The sequence below is a fragment of the Symphalangus syndactylus genome, chromosome 6 (assembly GCF_028878055.3).
Source record: "Symphalangus syndactylus isolate Jambi chromosome 6, NHGRI_mSymSyn1-v2.1_pri, whole genome shotgun sequence".
NCBI lineage: Eukaryota > Metazoa > Chordata > Mammalia > Primates > Hylobatidae > Symphalangus > Symphalangus syndactylus.
The window spans coordinates 125,188,577-125,211,132 of record NC_072428.2 but is presented as its reverse complement, the minus strand read 5'-3'; the positions used below and the strand labels follow the sequence as shown (position 1 = coordinate 125,211,132).

Sequence of the window (22,556 nt, the reverse complement as noted above, 5' to 3'; positions counted from 1 at the left end):
TGGGTCAGCTATCCTTTTCTCCCCTCCTTCCATATCTGTTCCCATCAGCACCATGAAAAGCAGCAACCCCCCTTTGCAGAACTCAGAGAGTTCCCTAAACTCAGGGCCCATGCCTGTTTGCATATTGGCCCTTATTCTCTGTGCCCCAGAGCCCCCTCCCCCCCTTCTCCTTCCAGGTCAGCTGGGAGAACCTGCCCGCAAGCTGCCCTAGGTGCTACAGACTGATAGTTTGTGTTCTTCCAAAATTCATATGCTGGAGCCTAACCCCCAAGGTGATGGTGTTAGGAGGTGGGGGGCTCTGGGAGATCATAGACTAGGGCATGAAGATGGGCCCCTCATGATGGGATTAGTGCCCTTATAAAACAGGCCCCAGAGCCAGGTGCTGTGGCTCATGCCTGTAATCCTAGCAGTTGGGGAGCCGAGGTGGGTGGATCATCTGAGGTCAGGGGTTCGAGACCAGCCCGGCCAACATGGCAAAATCCTGTCTCTGCTAAAAATACAAAAATTAGCCGAGCATAGTGGCATGCACCTGTAATCCCAGCTACTTGGCAGGCTGAGGCAAGAGAATCACTTGAACCCAGGAGGTGGAGGTTGCAGTGAGCCAAGATCACAGCACTGCACTCCAGCCTGGGTGACAGAGTGAGACTCTGTCTTAGAAAAAAAATAATTTTTTTTTTAAAAAGAAACAGGTTCCAGAGAGATTCCTTGCCCCTACCCCATGTGAAGTTTTATCCAGAAGGTGCTGTCTGTGAAAAACCGAGGCTCTGACTCTGCTGGCACCTTGATCGTAGACTCCCCAACCTCCAGAACTGTGAGAAATACATTTCTGTTGTTTATAAGCCATCCGGCCTATGGCATTTAGTATATAATGGACTTAAGGCAGGGATACAGCAGCCCTCAGTGGAGGTTAGCAGGACTAACACACACTGGGAATAGGGTGCAAAGTGAACAGATGAGTTTCCACAACCTACAGCTGATAACCTGGTATGTCCCAGCCCTGTGCCAGGATGGAAGAATTTTCTACTCTGAAAATGCCACAGATAATGTCATCCCCAGGGCAATGACACAATCCTAGGACCAGCTCACTTCCAATCACAGAAAAAAGGTGGATCCCCAAGAATACCCACTGAATTAGGCACCACATCTGATTTGGCTCTGTGTCCCCACCCAAATCTCCTGTGGAATTATAATCCCCATGTGTTGAAGGAGGGGCCTGGTGAGGGGGGGTGTGACTGAATCATGGAGGTAGATGTCCCCCTTGCTGTTCTCTTGACAGAATTCTCACAAGATCTTGTTGTTTGAAAAGTGTATAGCACTTCCCCCTTCACTCTCTCTCCTGTCTCCATGTGAGGATATACAGGTTTCCCCTTTGCCTTCCACCATGATCATGTTTCCCCAGCCATGCCTCTTTTACAGCCTGTGGAACTGTGAGTCACTTAAACCTCTTTTCTTTATAAATTACCCAGTCTCATGTAGTTCTTTGTAGCAGCGTGAGAATGGACTAATATAACACCCATCTAGGGACTGCAGAGGAGAGGCCCCTGAACACCCCAGCAGGGGTGCACGCACACACACTCCTCTCTCTGTCTCTCTCTCTCTCTGACTTACCACATTCATGCACATGCAAACTCACACATACACGCCCGCACACACACAATCTCACATCCACCCACACAGGGGCACATGCTATCTCATACCCTCTTCCTCACCTGGAGCTAGATGTACTTGGAACCTCACTTTTGTCCAGGAAGCTTGCCACATCAAAGGCATCCTCAAAAAGGATCTGAAAGAAAGCACAGCACTTCATGTGTGGGAAATAACTTGACAATTTCATGCTTGCCCTGGGCTGCTGGGGAGAGATGAGTGGAAAGGCTCTCTCTTTACACCACACCCCAGAGGGCATGCATGTCAGAGCTGGGGCCCACACCCAGGGGCTCTGCTTGCTGTTCTTTCTAGGGGGTGAATGCTAAACTCTAGAGTGCCCAGGACAAACTGCCAACCCTGGAGGTGGCTGTGAGGGACAGGACGAAATGGGGATTGTGACTTCTCTTGCCGAAGAAGGTGGGAGCTCAGGTATGAGATGCAATTACCAGAGCCTCAGTTTACCATTGAGAAAAACCTCATCAAAACCTCCCAAGGTGGACAGATTATTGGAGCCCAGGGTCCCCAGTCTAGCAGTCTCATGCCAGGGCAGCTGAATCCAGAGGGTCAGGAAGGCTCTGGGTTAGGCTGCAGGCAGGCCACCTCCCAGGCCTGCCCCTTGCTAGCTGTGTGACCCGGGATGAGTTACTTCATCTCACAAATCCTCCTCTATAAAACAGGAATCACATTAGTGTCTACTCACAGGGCTATTCCAAGAATTAAGTAAGATAATGTATGTGAAGTATCTAGTTACATTTGAACATTATCCACTTTATAACAGACATACCTGGCACATTATTGAACATTATCTGCTTTATAAGAGACATACATGTTCATTGTGGAAATTTTGGACAATAGAAACAGATCAAGAAAATAAGAATTACTGAGAAACAATCCCACCCAGATATCCATTGTTGACACATTGATGTAATTCTCTCCAGTCACTTCCCTAGGTCTATAATATATATTTCCAATTTGGAATCTTGCTATTTAGACAGTTTTTCATCCTGCTTCCCCCTAATGTGTTAGAGAATATTAAATATGTTACAGAAACATGATTTACACTTACATGACTGCCAGATTTAGCAAATACAAATACAGGATGCCTAGTTACATTTTGAATTTCAGATAAAGAATGAACAATTTTTAGTATAAGAATGTTTTGAATCATGCATGGGACGTTTTTGTATTAAAAATTGAATTGGGCATGCTTTACTTTAACTGACATCTCCTTTGCACTGGCAATCACGCCTAGGAGAAGAGAGGAGAGGAAGTTCTCTGACCCTGAGGTGGCAGGTACTGGCAGGTTCCACCAGGGTCTCTCCTCTCCTCTTCCCTTCCTGCAACACACAGCTCTTCCAAGACGATTGGTGTCTGCCCTTTCAGTCTTCCTTCAATTGACTTCCTGGAACTGAATCCCTTGGGACTCTGGCCCCTCTCTTAGTTTTCTGGACATTTTCTGTTGTCCTTCTACTTGATATCTCTGTGGTCATTTCAAAGAGGATCTGGAAAGGGGCCACAGAAAGACCTGTGCTTCAGTGTCCATCAGCTCTGAAGCCTATCAGCTACATGTTGCTCCCTGGCAGGCCTGAAACAGGGGCCCAGAACTGAAATTCCTGTCCTTAAGCAATCAGCCCACCAAAGTTGCAGGCCACACATTGTGCTCACCTGTGCAAATTCCCCTCACAAGCCAGCCTGAGAGGGGACCCCAGACCAGGCTCCATAGCCTTTCCAGAGTGCCACCACACTCACAGGGCAGCTCATCTCTGAACTGAAATGGAGCAGTCCAGAGCCTGCTGGGCCCATCTGACCCTGCTGCTGGCCTCTAACACAACAGTTCTGCAGCAGAACCTCTCCAGGTGGACCAGGGGCTGCAGCAGTGTCACTGCACAGCAGGAGTAACTGTGGCTTTGTCCCTGCCTTGGGCATGGGAGTTCTCTGTTCTGCCTACCTTATCGCCCAGCCCTGGCCTGGCCTAAACCTGGGCACAGCAGTGCAGGCAGAGCCCTGCTTCTGGCCACAGCTGAGGGAATCTGCTGCCAGCTTCTCTTAATACCCAAAAAACATCAGCCCAAAGGCCTCCCTGAAAAACCCAGAAAAGCTGTTTCCATGATTTGGAGACATTAGATTCTGGTTGTTTTCTCTTTGGATGTGTTCTTCCTGAGGAAGTGTGCATGCTGGCACAGTCAAGTTTGGCAGAATTGCTCAGGCATTTGGTAGATACTGTCATGCATCACTTACTGATGGGGATAAGTTCTGAGAAATGTGTCCTTAGGCAACTTTGTCATGTGAACATCACAGAGTGTACTTATGCAAACCTAGATGGCATATATACATATATTTATCTTTTCTTTTTTGAGACAGAGTTTTACTCTTGTCACCCAGGCTGGAGTGCAATGGCATGATCTCGACTCACTGCAACCTCCACCTCCCAGGTTCAAGCGATTGTCCTGCCTCAGCCTCCCGAGTAGCTGGGATTACAGGCGCTCGCCACCACACCCAGCTAATTTTTGTATTTTTAGTAAAGATGATGTGTCACCATTTTGGCCAGGCTGGTCTCCAACTCCTGACCTCAGATGACCCACCCACCTCAGCCTCCCAAAGTGCTGGAATTACAGACTGGCGTCACCACGCCCAGCCCATATATTTATGTATATATATTTTTTCATATGGAAAACCAAAAATCCAAGTTCCATTACTGAATATCAATTATTTCCCCTACTTGATGTGCAATGCCAATATCAAGTGCCATATATCAGGTTTCCATATATGCTCTATTATCATCTTATGTGACCACCATTGTATATGTGGTCTGTTGTTGCCCAAAACATCTTTATGTAGCCCATGATTGTATTTTCCGTTCATTTTCTTCGTGTGAGACTCCAGGGCTTGGCACTTTGGGGCTGTAAACACATCTGTTGGCTGCCCTTTCATACATGCCTTGGGTATGAGGTCCTAATCATCTGGCTTTTTTTGAGCCATCGTGGAACAGAACGCACATCTTCTCATGGTGGACCCAACATCAGAGGAAAACCAGATCAGAAGCCACAGTCTGGTGGACCAATGCTTGGAGGTCGGGGAAAGGACCAAGGCAGAACCTCTGCACCAGGAGTTCTCTCCAATAGGACCCACTGCACCAGCCACGAGGGAAGCTTGTTAAAAACGCAGATCCTGAGGCTCCACCCTCAGAGGCTCTGATTCAGTGTGTCTGGGATAGCAGCCCGGCCCCTGAGTTTTTTTTTTTTTTAGATAGTCTTGCTCTGTTGCCAGGCTGGAGTGCAGTGACACGATCATAGCTTACTGCAGCCTTGACCTCCTGGGTTCAAAGGATCCTCCTGCCTCAGCCTCCTGAGTACCTGGGACTACAGGTGTACACCACCACACTGCTCTTTTAAGTTTTTAGTAGAGACGCAGTCTCACTGTGTTGTCCAGGCTGGTCTCAAACTCCTGGGCTCAAGCATTGCTCCCACCTTGCTCGGCCTCCCGAAGTGCTGGGATTACAGGTGTGAGCCACTGCGCCCGGCCAGGCACCTGACTTTTAAAAAAAACTCCACAGGTGATTCAGTTGAGAAGCATCAGGGGAAATAATGGAGGGTTGACCATCAACAGATGACCAAAAGACAGAGTAATGTGAAAAAATGTGTGATGAGAGAGATACAGTCACTGAAGTGGGAGCTGGGAGTTCTGGGCAAGTCACACTGCTGGTTAGGCCTGCAAACTGGAAGGACAGGAATGGGTGACACCTCTGTCGTTCTCCAGGCTTGGGCCTGATAGCTGAGGAACCTTCTATAAAATGGAGGCATTCCAGGGCTGTAACTCCAGGGTCAGAGATAATCGGACACTCTCTGGCCCTAAGGCTCCACAGAGAGACACTGGGAAACTAGCATGTCGTCTCCTCAAAGGTGCCCCGACTGAGGAGCATTTGGAAAGTCAGGGCAAGGGGATGGCGTGTATCAGGCAGAAGCCATGGATGCTAAATGTCCACGAAGCACAGGGCATATGCAGAGTGCGAATCGGCTGCGCCTGGGCTAGAGGAGGGAGCGCAGGCCGTGTGGTAGAGCAGTGTTCTGAGGCTGTCCTCATACTGGAAAAGCAGCTGTGAGCCCACTTTTATCTCCTTGCAGGGCGACCTCAAATGCTACCTGATGCTCTGCTTTGCAGACTATGGCCACGGCCATTCTGACTAGCGTTCTGAACGCTGAGAAATGTATTTACGGTAGCAGTTGTGGTAACCTCCCCTTCACAGAGAGGTCCCAGTGCTCTTTGGGGTGGGAACTGACCGCCTTTCAAGGGCTGGATCTGATTGGTCCAAGTGTGATCCTCTCTATGGCCAGTCATTGGCTCAGCAGGCTGGCAATTTGGCCAGTTCCAGCCAATGAGAGGGGAGGAGCGGTTCTGGAAAAGTTCTTCCTTAATTCTTTTTTTTTTTTTTTTTTTTTGAGACGGAGTCTCGCTCTCTCACCCAGGCTGGAGTGCAGTGGCGCGATCTCGGCTCACTGCAAGCTCCGCCTCCCGGGTTCACGCCATTCTCCTGCCTCAGCCTGTCCGAGTAGCTGGGACTACAGGCGCCCGCCACTACGCCCGGCTAATTTTTTTTTTCTTTTTTTTTTGTATTTTTAGTAGAGAGGGGGTTTCACCGTGGTCTCGATCTTCTGACCTCGTGATCCGCCCGCCTTGGCCTCCCAAAGTGCTGGGATTACAAGCGTGAGCCACCTCACCCGGCCCTTTAACTCTTAAGAAAGAGCTTTCATAGGAAATCTTTGTCTTACCTGATGTAGAGTAGGAAGAATGACAGTTGGATTGCTCTAGCTGCCGTTCCACAGCCACAGGGGCCAGGGGAGGTGGGGAGGGTAGGGAAAGATAAGAAACTGAGCACAGCCAAGGGAGGCCCGAATCTCCGCGGACATGGTGAGCTCCTCCACCTGCCTCGGACCTCCCCGGGTGTGAGGAGTGCATTTCTTCGTGGTTTAATAATCCAGGCCCTGGCAGCCCAAAGAATCCCAACTGAGACAACCTCCCAAGCCTTGTCTTCTGCCATCCCCAGGGAAAGGCCGGGAAACTAACCGCAGAAAAACAAATGCTGTTCCCTGGCCCCAGGGATTAGAAAATCAGAAACCAGCCAAGCGCGGTGGCTCACGCCTGAGTTCCTAGCACTTTGGAAGGCCGAGGCGGGCGGATCACGAGGTCAGGAGATCGAGACCATCCTGGCTAACACAGTGAAACCCCGTCTGTACTAAAAATACAAAAAAATTAGCCGGGCGTGGTGGCGCGCGCCTGTAGTCCCAGCTACTCTGGAGGCTGAGGCAGGAGAATGAGGTGAACCCGAGAGGCAGAGCTTGCAGTGAACCGAGATCGCCCCACTGCACTCCAGCCTGGGCGACAGAGCGAGACTCCGTCTCAAAAAAAAAAAAAAAAGAAAAAAAGAAAGAAAATCAGAAACCTACCTTGGGAGCCAGAAGGCAAACTGCACCTCCAACCTGCTAAATGCAAAGCCCTGGTGTCCCCGGGCGAGGGCGAGAGTGGTTCCTGCACCCCATCCACGCCACCCCGGTGGGCCCGCTCACCTCCTCGGGCGTGGAGACCAGCGAGCAGCTGGCACCCTGGCTGTCCACACCGCTGTCCTTCACGCTGCCCTCGGCACAGGCCGGCTCTCGGCAGGCCTCCGCCAGGGTCGCAGGGCCGCGGTGCTTCTGCGCCCAGGCCTGCCAGAGGCTGGCCTTCCTCTCCTCCGAGAGGTTCTGCCACAGGTGGGAGATGGCCGCGGAGACGATGGGCAGCGCCGCCTCCTGCGGGGTAATGATCCCGCTGCCAGTCAGAAGGTCCATCGTCTGTTTGTAAAAGTTGAGATACCTGGAACAGAAGCGGCGCCGTCTCGCACCCCTAAAGCTCCCTTTCGAAGCGTCTCCTCGGGATTCGGTTCATGGCGTGTACCCCAGCACACAGACCCGGCCACGGCGCCACGGCTCACCAAGGGCTTAGATTTCTCTGACTCTGCACGCCCCTGGCCCTTGGAGAGCAGCAGCCTTCTTGGGGGCCATGAAAGACATAGACTTGGGCTTTGGGGCCCCTCCCCAAGTTCTCCCAGTCCCTGCCCATGAAGCCTTCTGTGTTAGACAGAAGCAGATAAGAGGCGTAGCTGCCTCAGCTCTCATCCTAAGGCAATATTCTTGAAAATTCTGAGCCCATGAATGTGCTGGCATGATAGGACTCCAACTTTAACCTGCAGCCCGAAAGTCAGGCTCGGCTGTGGAGAGAGCCTCCTGCTATTGAGCCAACTCCTCTGGAAGCCAACATGGCTGCTGAGGGGCTTTGAGTCTATGGAGGAGGCAGTGGCAAGGGACGTCTGAGCCAGCCATTCTCCATCTTTCCTACTATAAGAGCAGTGCGGACTTGTGGGGGTATGTGTTTTGGGGGAGAGAGGTGTTAGCCCTCATAATCACCATCAGCTGTGCCCCCCACAAGGCACCCCAAATAAACACTCAGTCTAAGTAAAAACACTGTATGAGCGTATGTGCTATGCTAATGTAGCTTCGAGACTATTTCTCTAGCCTCTCTGCCAGTCCTGCCCCTGAGCCCCTCCCATATGAAAATCCTGGAGATTTCGTGATTCAGGGCCTAGTCTGAACCATGCGCTCCAGCTGGGGTACACAGTTGCAGCATACCCCAGCCGGAGCCTCTGTCCTCTTCCCCATGGGAGGAAGCTCCATGGGTGCACAAAGCCACCCCACCCAACTGTTCACACCGTTCAAATTCCATGAGGTCAGGCGACAAAGTGCCTGGGGAGTATAAGATCACTTTTTTCTCCTCTTCCTCCTCCTCCTCTTCCTCCTCCTCCTCTTCCTCCTCCTCCTCTTCCTCCTCCTCCTCTTCTTCTTCCTCCTCCTCTTCTTCTTGATCTTCCTCTTCCTCATCTTCCTCCTCCTCAGCACCCTTCCTGACTGCCTCAATTGGGCACCAAGGGGAGGAACCATTCTGAGGAAAACTGTTTGAAAGCAGGCTGGGAAAGAAAACAGAAACAAGATAACTATAGATTAATATCCCTCGTGAACATGGACAAGAAATTCTCAGCAACTTTAGCAAGTATACATGTATATGTATGTGTGTGTGTGTAGGTGTACATATCATGACCAAATGAGCTTTTTCCTAGGAATGCAAGAGAACTGGTTCAGCATTTGAAAATCAATCAATGCAATTCACCATATCAACAGACTACAGAAGAAAAACCTCAAAAGATGCGGAAAAAGCATCTGACAAAATCAACATCCATGCATGATAAAAACTCTCAGCAAACTAGGAATGAAAAGGAGCTTTGTTAACCTGATAAAGGGTATCTCCGAAAAACCTACCGCTAACATCGTGCTTAATGGCAAAAGACAGTTTCCCCTCTTGATCAGGAATAAGATGAGACTGTCCACTCTTACTACTTCTATTCAAAATTGTTCTGGAGGTTCTAGCCAGTCCAGTAAGGCAAGCAAAAAAATTAAAGGAATATACATTGGAGCAGAAGAAACAAATCTGTCTTTATTTGCAGACAGTGTGATTATCTGTGTAGAAAAATCTCAAATAATCTACTCACATGTCATTAGAACCAAGAAGGGAGTTTAGCAAGTTTGCAGAAGACAATATCAGAATATAAAAATCAATAATATTGCTACATAGTAGCAATGAACAATTGGAAATTGAAATTTTAAAAAGCGTCATTTACAATAACATGAAAAAATGACATACTTAGGTTTAAACAAAAAGCTCATCTATTTAAAAAAGGATAAATTGGACTCATCAAAATTTGCAAATTCTGCTCTTCAAAAGACACCTTGAAGAGAATGAAACAATAGGATATAATTTGGAAAAGTCAGGACCTGCACCCAGGATCTCTTTATACTTACAGGAATAATCCCCAAGGTACCATGTTGAGTCAAAAAAGCAAGCTCGGCTGGGAGCGGTGGCTTACGCCTGTAATCCCAACACTTTGGGAGGCCAAGGCGGGAAGATACCTTGAGGTCAGGAGTTTGAGACCAGCTTGGCCAACATGGTGAAACCGTGTCTCTACTAAAAATACAAAAACTAGCCAGGCGTGATGGCGGGCGCCTGTAATCCCAGCTACTTGGGAGCCTGAGGCAGGAGAAGCTCTTGAACCTGGGAGGCAGAGATGGCAGTGAACTGAGATCATGCCACTGCACTCCAGCCTGGGTGACAGAGCGAGACTCCATCTCAAAAACAAAACAAAACAAAAACAAAAACAAAAAACCATGAGATCATAAAAGTACATTTCTCAAATCAGTTTCTCCTTCAAAGTATGAATGTGACATATTAATAATGTTCCCCTTTCAGCATTTGTGACACCTGGGTGTACCATGGTTCCTTTTCCTTGCTGAAGTTTAAGTTAGCTTTTCTTAGGTTCCCAGGAGGCTTGGAATATAGACTGAGATTTGCATTTTCCTGATTGTCATATGTATCCTCCAAGAAAGCCATTAGTTGTGGCTTTAAAAAATACATATAGAAAAAGCTATAATATAATGTAAACACTATGGTCTCATTTCTCTAAAGAATAATGTGCAACATTTTTTAAAAACTTGATGGATTTTCTTGAAAATTAACATTGATTTTCTTTGAGTTCTGGGACAATATATGTTTTCTATTTTCTGGCTTTTGTGTATTTTCTGCATATTCTGTGATAAGCATGTATCATTTTTATAATTGGGAAAAAATTGATGCATGTTACTAGAATAAAAGAGAAAGGAATGGTCTCCAGCATATGGCTGTTTTGAATGGTGAGCAGCAGCCCTGATGGTTCTGCAGGCTGGAGAGGAAGGGTGAGTTGCCACCAGACAGTACTGATGGCTGTGAGGACACAGCAGGTCCCCAGCTTCCTGGGGTTTGTGGTGTCTTACCTGTCATTTCCAGAATACATGCTGGCGTATTCTTTCTTGACCTCCTCTAAGCTGCTTGCATGCCCATCTTCCAGGTTGAAGGATGCTATCGGGGAGTTGAAGGCCAGGAACACAAAGAGAAAAGTCAGGCCTCTGTTGAGTCTTTCCCACCCTTCTGGCCCAGGTGGGCTGTGGGTGGGACCCTGAACCCTCCAGGGTCAGCATTAGGGAGACAAGGGCCCAGTTTCTCCTTCTAGATGTGAGGGGAGAGCCTTAGATAAGCAGCAGCCCACTTTTCCTCTGGCCTCTGAAGATGAGATCAGGTGCCTTTGGCAGCACTCCAGTAGGGAACTCATCAAAGTCTCATGGCCTGGTGACCCTGGCCAGTCTTGCTGGACTGCAGGCTCACTAAGGACAGGGACCCTCAACATTGGCCCAAGCACAGTTCCTGGCACACAGTAAGCCCTCAATAAATATTCGTTGATTCATTGTAACCCAACTTCTGTTTTCAATAGAAAAACAGAACCAGTTTTCTCCAGGGAGGGAGATGGGATTGGCAAGTAGGGATCCATTACCTTTCAGCTTCAGCAAATTATCCAGGGTTTGCTCCAGTTCCGGAATATGACTCTTTGCCTTATTCAGAACCTGCCACTGAGGATAGACAGAGACAATGCTGAAAGCCAGCCTCTCGCTGCAGAGACTGGTTTTGTGGACCCAGGAATCCTTTCCCAGGGCTGAGGCCACACTCCCTCAGATGCAAAGTCACATCCCTTAACCTTGTCAGTAAAAAGAATAGGAAGTTTGTTCTGATGCACAGGAGGCATGAAGTTTTGTTTGTAGCCTAGGAATGGGTTCTCACCGAAATGCCAAAGGATTTAGAAAGAGTTAGGCTTTATTCAGCAAATTGCTAGTGCTGTAGAAAGGCAAATGACTACAGAGGCGGCTTGAAGGTGGAATAAGGAGGGATGGAAGAGGCGCATTCTGCATGAATGTCAACCCCAGGCTTGCACAAAGCAGAGCTAGACTTCAGCTCAGTTGTAACCTTGTGCAAAGGGCTAGTTAATATCAAATGTCCTATTCTCCCACTGTTTTTACCTGCTAACTGCATACGCTCCAGATGATCTAATAACTTATCAAATGCTGTCAACCTGAACTCTAAATTTCCCTCTTTCCCTTTTTCCCTCTCTCCTTCCCTCTCTCCCCTTCCTTCTGCTCCCCTCCGTCCCTCCCTCCGTCCCCCCTTCCTTCCTTCCAACTTCCTTCCTTTTTTCCTTCCTTCCTTCCAACTTCCTTCCTTCCTCCCTTCCAACTTCCTTCCTTTTTTCCCTCCCTCCCTCCCTTCCTTTCCTTCCTTCTTCTTTCCCTCCTCTTCCTTCCTTCTTCCCTCCTTCCTTCCTGTATGTAACATTATTAAAGTCAAAATGGTAACAGCAAGATTATTCAAAAATGAGAAATGCTAAATGTTGTTTATTAGGCTGACCATCTATATCTGTCAGAGGCTGCATGCATCCCTTGGGCATGTACAAGGGCAAAACTGTGTGCTAAGTCCCAGGGATACAGAGTACATAAGACAGTCCACACTCTCAGGGTGCTGACCTCTGACAGGTAAGACAAGCATGGAAACAACCCCTCATAACACAAGATAGAATTAAGTAGGTACTAACAAGGGGTAGAAGCAAAGGGCTGTGGAAATGTACAAGGAGGAAGGAATAGTCCAACTGGAGGGGTCCGGAAGATTCCATGGAGCAGGGCAGCTAAGCAGAGCGAGCCAAGCCCAGCTTTGAAGTGTGCACAGAATCCCAAAGGCAGAGCTAACTGCAGGGGCAGAGACACAGAGGCCATGAGAGGCAGGCCTGGCTCAGGGAACTGCTGTAGTGAGACGTGGCCAGAGTGTGGGGTGGGCATGGGGGGGATCCCAAAGCAGCTGGGGGCAGAGCAGCCTGGGATTTGACATTCTAGATTCCAAGGATTCTGGTGGGTGCCTAAAAAGGAGACTTGAGTGGGGCTGGAGTCACAGTGCTCTGCCAGCCCAAAGAGAAGGTGAAGGGAACCGCAGCTGCATGATGATACAGTGGATTGCAAGCTCCCTGAGCACCCCTACGTGTTTTGCTCTCCCCAGTCCCAGAGCTCATGTTGATGCTGTTGGGTCAGCAAGGACTTGGAACCAGGGGCTGACTGATTTCCAGCATCTTGGGCTTGTTCGTAGGGTGGAAAGATGATTCTTCACCTGCTGTGGTCTGAATGTTTGTGTCCCCCCAAAATTTAGTATGTTGAGACCCAATCCCCGATATGATAGTATTAAGAGGTGGGGGCTTTTGGAAGGTGATTAAGGTGATTGGTGCCCTTATAAAAGAGTCCTGAGGGAACCTGTTTGTCTTTCCCCCATGTGAGGACACAGCAAGACAGCCCTGTCTATGAACCAGGGAGCATGCCCTCACCAGACACCCAATCGGATGACACCTTTGTCTTGGACTTCACAGGCTCCAGAACCAGGAGCAATAGACTTCTGTTGTTTATAAATTACCCTGTCTAGGGCATTTGTCGCTACCCCAGCAGAAGTGGCAGCTCCAGGCCAGTCCCTGCCTTGCAGCGCAGTCCCTCCACACGTGAAAACGTCTCCTCCCCCGTGGAAATGTCCCCTGTCCTCCTCCAGGTCCCCATACCTTTGAGGCTGTGAGATCAGACTGAGAGTACACTGTCTTCCTGAGGTTATTGAAGAGCGCTGCCAGGGTGGCTCTGTGGCGGGCCTGGGACAGCCGTCTCCGGGCCACCCGATGCTCAAGCTCCTGCAGCTGTGCTGGCAGCTGGGGTGTCGCTCTGTCATGGGGATTGCTGTTTTCTTCAGGGGTTGCCATTATAAGCTGTAATGTAATATTATGCTTTTCTTTGCCCTGGATAATAAAAATACAATATTAAAGGAAAAGGAAGGCAAATTGAGGCAGGCAGAAAGGAGGTACCCTTCCCAAGTAAAGGCCCCAAATTCGCTGCCTCATGAATTCAGTTATTGGCAAGATTTACAGTGAGAGAAATTTGAGAAGTTTACAAAAGCCCTTTGAAGGTGATGTTGGTCAATTGCTAATTAAGAAAAGTAGATAGAGATTATACAGGGTCAACACGAATTCTGTTTTTGAAATTCAACTCCTAAAATTGCAAACCACCCATATAGGACTTAAGAGTTGAGGGGCCCTGGAACTTACCTCGAAAGGTTCCAACACATTGCAGGTACTCACCAGACACTTGTTAATTTCAGGGGTTAATTTTAAGCTTGGCCAAGGAGAGCAGCCATACCCTGAGATCTCAGGCTTTACTTTAGTCTGTTCAAAGCCGAACAGGTACTTGTCCCCACTGTGAGGTCTTTTCTACCTTAAGAATGCCCCCTCTTTGATGTGGGTAGTAGTTACACAGGTGTATGCATATGAAAAAAAATCCCTCAAGGGGTATACTTTAGACTCGTGATTTTTTCTGTGATATACCTCAAGGAAAAAAAAAAAGAAAACAAGAAAATTCACTTTACCACTTGTGCAAGCAAGAAGTCACCCGACGACAGAGAATTGAAAGCCATTTTGCCTTATCTTGACTCTAGTGGGTTCTGAAGATGTTCACTGTGTCCTTCTTTGTTACATCTGAGCTTACAAGCCAGAAGCCCTTCCCTAGGAGAGGCGATTCTGGGACTGACATGTAATTGTTTTAATAAGATACAGGGGCCAGGGCCTTTTACCTGAGCCATAGACCCTTCCATCAGGCCTCACCCCACCACTCAGAGATCTGCTCCCCACTAGCCTGCCTGCTCTTTGGACAGAGAGGCTGCGACTTCGTCACTTCTGTACCCTCAGTGCATAACACAGAGCCTGGCCTCCATTAGGTGCTCAGTGCTGGAGTTTCTGATGAGTTACAGTGAGAGGTTTCCGCTAGGTCCACTCCCCGCTGAGCTCAGTCCGTACAGAGACAATGCATGACCTCCGCCAGGGGTTTGTTAATTTTGAGGTATGTTAGGGTCACCTGCAGAGACTGTTGAAAATATACATGCCCAGGCCCTGCCTTGAAAACATTGGATCTGAACCCAGCGTGCAGTTCCCAGGGTGATTCTTATACTTTCACAATTTGAGAGCCACCGCTAACTTTTGATTTGTGTGTCAAGCATCACCACAGCTGGCGGCAGCAGGAAACAGAATCTTCATTAAGGGATTATGGGGAAGGGAGATGGAAGACACCTTTCCCACTATGTTTTAGTACGGAAAATAGGCCAACGAGATGGTAAACCCAATCAGGCAGTGTGGGATGTTGAAACACTTTTTAGGTCAGAAAACAATTTCTCATCAATAATCTGCTCTTCTCCAGAGTATCGACTTTCCCTTGTTTTGCTTTTTGGAACAGGGCAGGAAGATGGGAACAGTGATGCTGTGGTTGCCCATGCTGGTCCCTGCATGTCTCTGTCACATCTGTTACCAGGAGTTACACTGTGGTATCTTCCAAGGGAAAACAGCACGAATCTGCAGAGGCCCCTCAAGCCCAGCTCCAGGGTTATGTTAGATTAAAGCCTATGCCTTCATGGTCTTCAATTTCCAGATACCAACTAATCTTTAATAGGAAGTAAAGTGAAACTGTGAAGATTTTGAACTGCCCAGGGAAAATGAGAAATTTTGAACAGAAGAATATAGGTTTTTTTTGTTTTTTGTTTTTACTTGTTTAAATTAAGGAGTAGCAGATGTGTCTGGACACCAGGGGATTTAGGTTAACATACAGAAAAAGCGAAGCGGGTGGGAAGCACTGTTCTACATGAACAGAGATATAAAAATAACAGGTTCCTCCCAGGACCTCAAGTTCTCTAACAGTCTCAGGATACTAACACCAAAGGCCTCTGGGCTTGTAGGGAATATGGAGTTCTCCCATTGCCAGTGCCGGGTGTCCCCCCTTCTGCCCAAACACGCTCAGCCTGAAATTCCTGGATGGCTGTGTGGACAGTTTCAGCCTTGGACAAGGGTGCAGTCCTCTGCCTCCCCCATAGGGGGCAGACTTCCCACCAGTCGCCTCTAGGGGCCTCCAGGGCTGCTTGCCCCTAGGGGCGGGGACAGCCCCAGACCATGCTGGCCAAGCTGCCTGAAGCCACGGCCTCCATCTTGCCTGCCCTCAGGCGCCACCTGTTCAGGAGCTGGGGGAAATTTCCACCCCCGCCTTGGCTCGGGGAGGGGGTACACCGCAGGAAAGTTGGGAGACGACTCTTCTCCTCTGCTTTAAGGGCAGAATCAAGCCCTGGAGATGTTACTCTTAATTAGACCTTGAGTGATTTTCAATGTCTTCCCTCTAGATCCTGCCTCCTGCTCACTACTAGGAACCACTGTGCTGTGATCCGCACAAGGCATTCTTTCCAAGTTATTTCGATTGACTTGGAATTTTTTTCTTGTCTGTGGCCCTGACAGAGTCTTAGGTAGATCTTTGTTAGACAGAGCTCATTTTCTTTTTTTTTCTTTTGAGATGGAGTCTCGCTCTGTCGCCTGGGTTGGAGTGCAGTGCCGTGATCTCAGCTCACTGCAACCTCCGCCTCCCGGGTTCAAGCGATTCTCCTGCCTCAGCCTCCTGAGTAGCTGGGATCACAGGCGCACACCACCACGCCTGGCTAATTTTCATATTTTTAGTAGAGATGGGGTTTCACCATGTTGGTCAGGCTGGTGTCGAACTCCTGACCTCCTGATCCGCCCGCCTCAGCCTCCCAAAGTGCAGGGTTTACAAGCGTGAGCCACTGCGCCCGGCGGACAGAGCTCTTTTTATCTAATAATACACTTGGGTCTGTCCTGTCAGCACCTGTGATTTGTGTGAAGGGCTGGCTCGCCTGGAACAAATGCCTCAGAAGTTACTGTCTAGGATGGGGAGAGGAGGGCAGGATCCTCCGCCTTATTCCAAGATTAGCCGTTTGGCTAGGAAGGGGAAATGAAACATACTGTGAAAGGGGGAGCTAACTATTGTAAAAATGAGATCAAGAAGTGATCTGTTTTTTAAAAACAAAACTTGGCTCTCCTAAAAGCCCTCTGCAGTTGCAAAGTATGTCGAAGAAACTGCTCCCAGCAGTGTAAGGAATTATACCACAGTAGAGAAAATACTCTGGAACCTCCCTAGGGCCTGGAACTGCATTTTAATAGCCTTGAAAACTCAGAATCTCCCAATTGCCCCTTTGTTTTGCTCCCCTGCTCACCAATCTTTATTCCATGACCCACTGCCCCTTCTTCCATCTATAATACCATCTCTCTCTGCCCCTGTCTTCAGTTTCTATGGATCTAGAGCCAACTTGCCCTTCAATTCCCAGTTTAAGTCCCAATTCCTTTAATGAGCTTCCCAGTCCCAGGCCACACTGGTTTCTAACTCAGTCATGTTCTGGCAACAACTTAGTAAAATCTTTGGTCGGCACCTGTGTGTCAAGCATCAGTTGTGTCCCTCCCAGGAAGTGGTACCATGCATAGACATAGATGATTAACTCAAGCTTCCCTTTCTTGGCTGCCTCTCCCAAACTAAAACCACTAAGAATTCTATTGCCTGGACTACTAAGACAAAAATCTCCCAAGGGCAGAGATACTGGGTTGAATGAGCTAAAGGAAAATAAAGATTAAGAGAAAAGCTTGGTGGGCGGAGGAGAAATAACATCTTAGTTCCACCCTAACCCAAAAGACCTCTCTGCATGCCATTGAGAAGCCTTCAAAATCTCTTTCAAGGTGATGTTAATTAAGAAAGGTAGTGAAGATTATACAGGGTGAAGAAGCTGGATATCCTATCCAGACTTGGAAAACTGGGCATGCTTGGAATGGTGAATGTGAATGTTTGGGCATCTAAAATGAGCAAGAATTGAGGAAACTCAGTACAGAGATAGTAGTTTGAAGGAAGCTAATATTAAGGATGATGCAGAGACAGTCAAAGATGGGATGAGCTGGTAAAGGGAAAGGCAAGTTGGGTTATGGATTGGCTTGAGACCTGGGTCATAACCATATCTTCAGGCTAACCAACCTTGTGACCTTGTGACTTTGGATGAGGCAAGAAATCTCTCTAGTATGGCCGGGTGCGGTGGCTCACGCTTGTAATCCCAGCACTTTGGGAGGCCGAAGCGGGCAGATCACGAGGTCAGGAGATCGAGACCACGGTGAAACCCCGTTTCTACTAAAAATACAAAAAATTAGCCGGGCGTGGTGGCGGGCGCCTGTAGTCCCAGCTACTTGGAGAGGCTGAGGCAGGAGAATGGCGTGAACCCGGGAGGCGGAGCTTGCAGTGAGCCGAGATTGTGACACTGCACTCCAGCCTGGGCAACAGAGCGAGACTCCGTCTCAAAAAAAAAAAAAAAAAAAAAAGAAATCTCTCTAGTTCACACACACACACACACACACACACACACACACACATATATATACATATAAAAATAAAGATGGGGTCTCACTATGTTGCCCGGGCTGGTCTTGAATGCCTGGGCTCAAGTGAACCTCCCGCCTCAGCCTCCTAAAGTGTTGGCATTACAAATATGAGCCACCACCTCTGGCCTCTAGTTCTTAAGTTTTTTTTTTTCCTCTTTCTTTTGAGATATGGTCTCGCTCCATTGCCCAGGCTGGAGTGCAGTGGCAAGCTCATGGCTCGTTGCAGCCTTGAACTCCTAGGCTCAAGTGATCCTTCCACCTCATCCTCCTGGGTAGCTGGGACTACAGACATGCACCACTGGGCCTGGCTAAATTTTTCTGTAGAGATGGGGTCTCACTATGTTGCCCAGGTTGGTCTTGAACTCCTGGGCTCAAGTGATCCTCCTATCTTGGCCTCCCAAAGTGCTGGGATTACAGGCATGAGCCACCATGTCTGGCCTTAATTTCTTTATCTGCATAAAGGAGGTAAAAATTCTTTTTTTTTTTTTTTTTTTTTTTTTGAGACAGAGTCTCGCTCTGTCGCCCGGGCTGGAGTGCAGTGGCGCAATCTCGGCTCACTGCAAGCTCCGCCTCCCGGGTTCACGCCATTCTCCTGCCTCAGCCTCCGAGTAGCTGGGACTACAGGCGCCCGCCACCGCGCCCGGCTAATTTTTTTTTGTATTTTTTAGTAGAGACGGGGTTTCACCGTGGTCTCAATCTCCTGACCTCGTGATCCGCCCGCCTCGGCCTCCCAAAGTGCTGGGATTACAAGCGTGAGCCACCGCGCCCGGCCAAAAATTCTTTAACTAGATTATAGTCTGAACGTTTTCATTTTTAAAAGGTCATGATCAGCCGGGCGCGGTGGCTCACGCCTGTAATCCCAGTACATTGGGGGGCCGAGGCAGGCGAATCATTTGAGGTAAGGAGTTCGAGACCAGCCTGGCCAACATGTTGAAACCCCGTCTCTTACTAAAAATAGAAAAATTAGCTGGTGTGGTGGCAGGCACCTGTAATCTCAGTTACCAGGAAGCTGAGGCAGGAGAATCACTTGAACCCAGGAGGTGGAGGTTGCAGTGAGCCGAGATCATGCCATTGTACTCCAACCTGGGCGATAAAAGTGAAACTCTGTCTCAAAAAAAAAAAAAAAAAAAGTCATGATCATGATTCTATGAGCATCTGGAGCAATAATAATAATAAAATAATAATAATAAAAGATAAGCCACTCAAAACCAATAGAAGTGGGATATGGAGCACATAGTAGTATGAGAAGTTTCATCTTAAGGAATTTTGGAGACTTCCTTATGTTTATGAACAAATGTTTACTGAACACTTTCTCTGTGCAAAGCCCATTTATTCTGCAGGAAACTGGAGCCCCAAATAATACTAGGCCTTTCAGAATGGCCATAGCTCTAACATATTTTCCCCTTTAAAAAACTTATTGCTGCCCAGGCATGGTGGCTCTTGCTTGTAATCCTAGCACTTTGGGAGGCTGAGGCAGGAGGATTACTTGAGCTCAGGAGTTTGAGACCAGCCTGGGCAACGTGGCCAAACCCCATTTCTACAAAAAATACAAAAATTATCCGGGTGTCATGTGCCTGTAGTCCCAGCCACCCAGGAGGCTGAGTTGGGAGGATCACTTGAGCCTGGGAAGCAGAGGTTGCAGTGAGCTGAGATCGTGCTACTGCACTCCAGCCTGGGTGACAGAGTGAGATTCTGTCTAAAAGCAAACAAGTGAACAAACAAAACCAAAACTTATTGCTGTGTTCAACCTTGTTCATGAGATCAGCTTGCCAAACATAACCTTTCAGTCTAACAAAGTTAGAAGGCAGCTTTGTTGATACCTTCTTCTAAAAGGGCATTTTGTGAGGATTAACACTGTCACATGACATATTTTTTATTAATTGTCATCTATAAAGAAGAGCATACTTTCATTACCACATATTTTCCTATTAAAATACTATTTAATATCCACTCAGAGCTGACATTTAAAAAACTCCCTAGACTAAACTTTAAAAAAATGCCCTCACCTTCTCCAAGTTTCAGAGAAATGTTCATTTTTAAGCATCAGTCCACAAAATATTTGAGTGTGATCCATTCTCATTAGCAAGCCCCAGACAATATAATACACTGGATAATGTACTACAACCCACAGACAGCTTCCTTTGATTCTCTATCTATATCAAATTATGTAAAAATAATCCAGAATTGGCTGGGTGTGGTGGCTCATGCCTGTAATCCCAGAACTTTGGGAAGCCAAGGTGGACGGATCACCTGAGGTCAGGAGTTTGAGAGCAGCCCGGCCAACACGGTGAAACCCCTGTCTCTACTAGAAATACAAAAAATTAGCCGGGCGTGGTGGCTCACACCTGTAGTTCCAGCTACTCAGGAGGCTGAGGCAGGAGAATCGCTTGAACCCGGGAGGCGGAGGTTGCAGTGAGCTGAGATCGCGCCATTGCACTCCAGCCTGGGTGACAAGAGCGAAACTCCATCTCAAAATGATAATAATAATCACCATCATCCAGAATCAGTCTCAAAAATGTAGGTAGCCACGATGACGGATACAAAAGGCTCCTGTGAACCCCGCGCTAAAAGTTCACCTGTTTGGCGCCACTGCACTGAATTATTTCATGTCTACACAAACACTCATATGCCCAAGGGCACTTTTCTGGAGAGGAGAGTTCAAAGGATACTTACTCGCCGACGGTGCACGCGACGTGCCCACTCCCGGAACAGCAGTCACCCGGCTTCGTGCGCCGGAGTGGGGATCACGGCTCCTGTCAAGGTCAGAAAACAGACCTGGCACCTCGTTACAGGGGTGGGGACCAATCGCGGCCCTGTCCCCGGCCGCCACAGCCAATGGGAATGCGCGGTGACGGGCCAATGGGCATGTGGGCAGTGGAAGAAACAGTGTTACAAGTTGTCCGAAGGCGACAGAAAAGGGAGGAGAGAGAAGAGGGAGGGGCGGGGCTGACTCACCTCGCAGGGTCGCGAGGGGTCAGGGAGGGGACCCCCGCGTCAGTAATCAGCTCAGGGGCTCCACACAGCCTTCGTGTGTCCAAGGAGGACTAAGTAGATGCCCTCCAGCTGGTTCCACTCACCTGGCACTGAGCCCCAGTTTTCTCATCTCTCAAATAGGGCAATGGCACCAGCTTATAGGGTTGTCCTGAGGGTTAGGGAAAACCCCTTAGATAAGGGAATCAAAATACCAGGCTCGCTGTCTCAAGCGAAAACATGAGAAAACGGCATGAAGGAAATAAACGCATAAAAGGAGAGAGGGGAATAGCATTTTAAATAAGGCAGGAAGAAATAGAGGATGGGGGGAGAAAATGGGGTGCAGAGAAGGGACCTTTAATAGCTCGGATTAAAATATCAAGAATAAGAGAGAAAAGGGGTTCACTCTGGGTAATAGGAAGTAGGTATTCTTTCAGTTTGGAAAAAAAATCATCTTTGCTCCCCAAATATAGATGTACTCTCGTTTAGGCTTCTTTTTGCTTGTATGCTTATATCCTGAAATATTTCGTGATGCTCATGATCCTACTATATCTGGTTGACACTGGTGGGGGTACCAGCGAGGCCCTGCACATTTGGTAGCAGAGGCAGGACCAAGCCCCTCGAAGTGCCCGGCTCAGGGCCGGTGCACGGTGCAAGACGCATGGCTCCGCCCAGGCGCCCCCTTGCTGCCATCTGATGGGTGAGCTCCTTCCCTCCTGAGGCAGGGGTGAAACAGGGGTCACAGGCTTAGCAGCGTAGCAGGGGATTCCGGATTAGAATCCACCTCTCAGGGACTGAGAGGACTATCAACGAGCCCCTACGGAAAGCACGCAATAGGGTACCTGGCAGGCTTAGACACTCATGAAGTTTGACGTCAATGAGATGATGTCCCACATATAAAGAAACCGTCGCATAAAAACAGAAAAACCTTCCAGTAAGGGTCAATTCTCATTCTCCCCTTCTAGCACTTTTTTTTTCCTGAGACAGGTTCTCATTCTGTCGCCCAGGTTGGAGTGCACTGCAGCCTCATTGCAGCCTGGAATTCCCGGGCTCAAGCGATTCTCCTGCCTCAGCCTCCTGAGTAGCTGGGACTGCAGGCCCGCACCACCACACCATGCTAATTTTTAATTTTTTTGTAAAGACAGGCCTTTCTAGGAAAATTTAAAATGTTCATTTCACTCCAAAATTCTGCTTGGGTCGCTGCTCCCCTTCTGGCTTTCATGCAGCCCTTGACCTAGGGTCGCTCAGGGCTTTAAGGAGCTTGTCACCGCCCCACTCCACCCCTACTCCCTGACTTTTCTCTCCTGGGCCTGCCCACACCTCCCACCACCAGCCCTACCTGCAGTGTTGCTGGGGACCTAGGAGTTTGGGAAGCTCTGTCGTGGGGAGCCATATCCTTGCACCGAGATGACACAGAGTGGTTTGGAAACTGATCTCTGACCTGCCGCAACCTTTCATGTAGTCACCCCACCTCCCGCCCCAAGCACTGCCACACACACAAGCAGATGTGCACCCAGAAAAAATGTAGTCCTGGGGGGAAAGTTACTAAGAAGCTTACTTACCTGCCACAGCCTGATTTCTTGATTGAAAATGAGGATCTTGTCCACGTCAATCTTCCCCATAGCTGCAAGGCAGAAGGCTCTGCCCATGAACACTGGGGGTCTCCTGGTGGCCTCTCACTAGCTCT

General features: G+C 48.5%; 1 protein-coding gene across 3 annotated transcripts in view; it reads right to left on the bottom strand.

The window, feature by feature from the left end:
- STRA8 (stimulated by retinoic acid 8) overlaps nt 1-22,556 on the bottom strand; it is a 28,255-nt gene extending 5,699 nt beyond the window's left edge. For 2 of the 3 annotated variants that reach the window (XM_063642292.1, XM_055281464.2), the window contains exons 1-7: nt 20,573-20,621; nt 13,175-13,402; nt 11,087-11,162; nt 10,533-10,617; nt 8,384-8,638; nt 7,206-7,491; nt 1,710-1,783 (exon numbers count right to left, since the gene is read on the bottom strand). In XM_063642292.1, the coding sequence (XP_063498362.1) occupies nt 1,710-1,783; nt 7,206-7,491; nt 8,384-8,638; nt 10,533-10,617; nt 11,087-11,162; nt 13,175-13,366 (968 nt within the window). In that variant the 5' untranslated portion in view covers nt 13,367-13,402; nt 20,573-20,621. Of the gene's footprint in view, nt 1-1,709; nt 1,784-7,205; nt 7,492-8,383; nt 8,639-10,532; nt 10,618-11,086; nt 11,163-13,174; nt 13,403-20,572; nt 20,622-22,431 lie in introns of those variants that run through there. The other variant, XM_055281465.1, reaches the window with a different exon arrangement.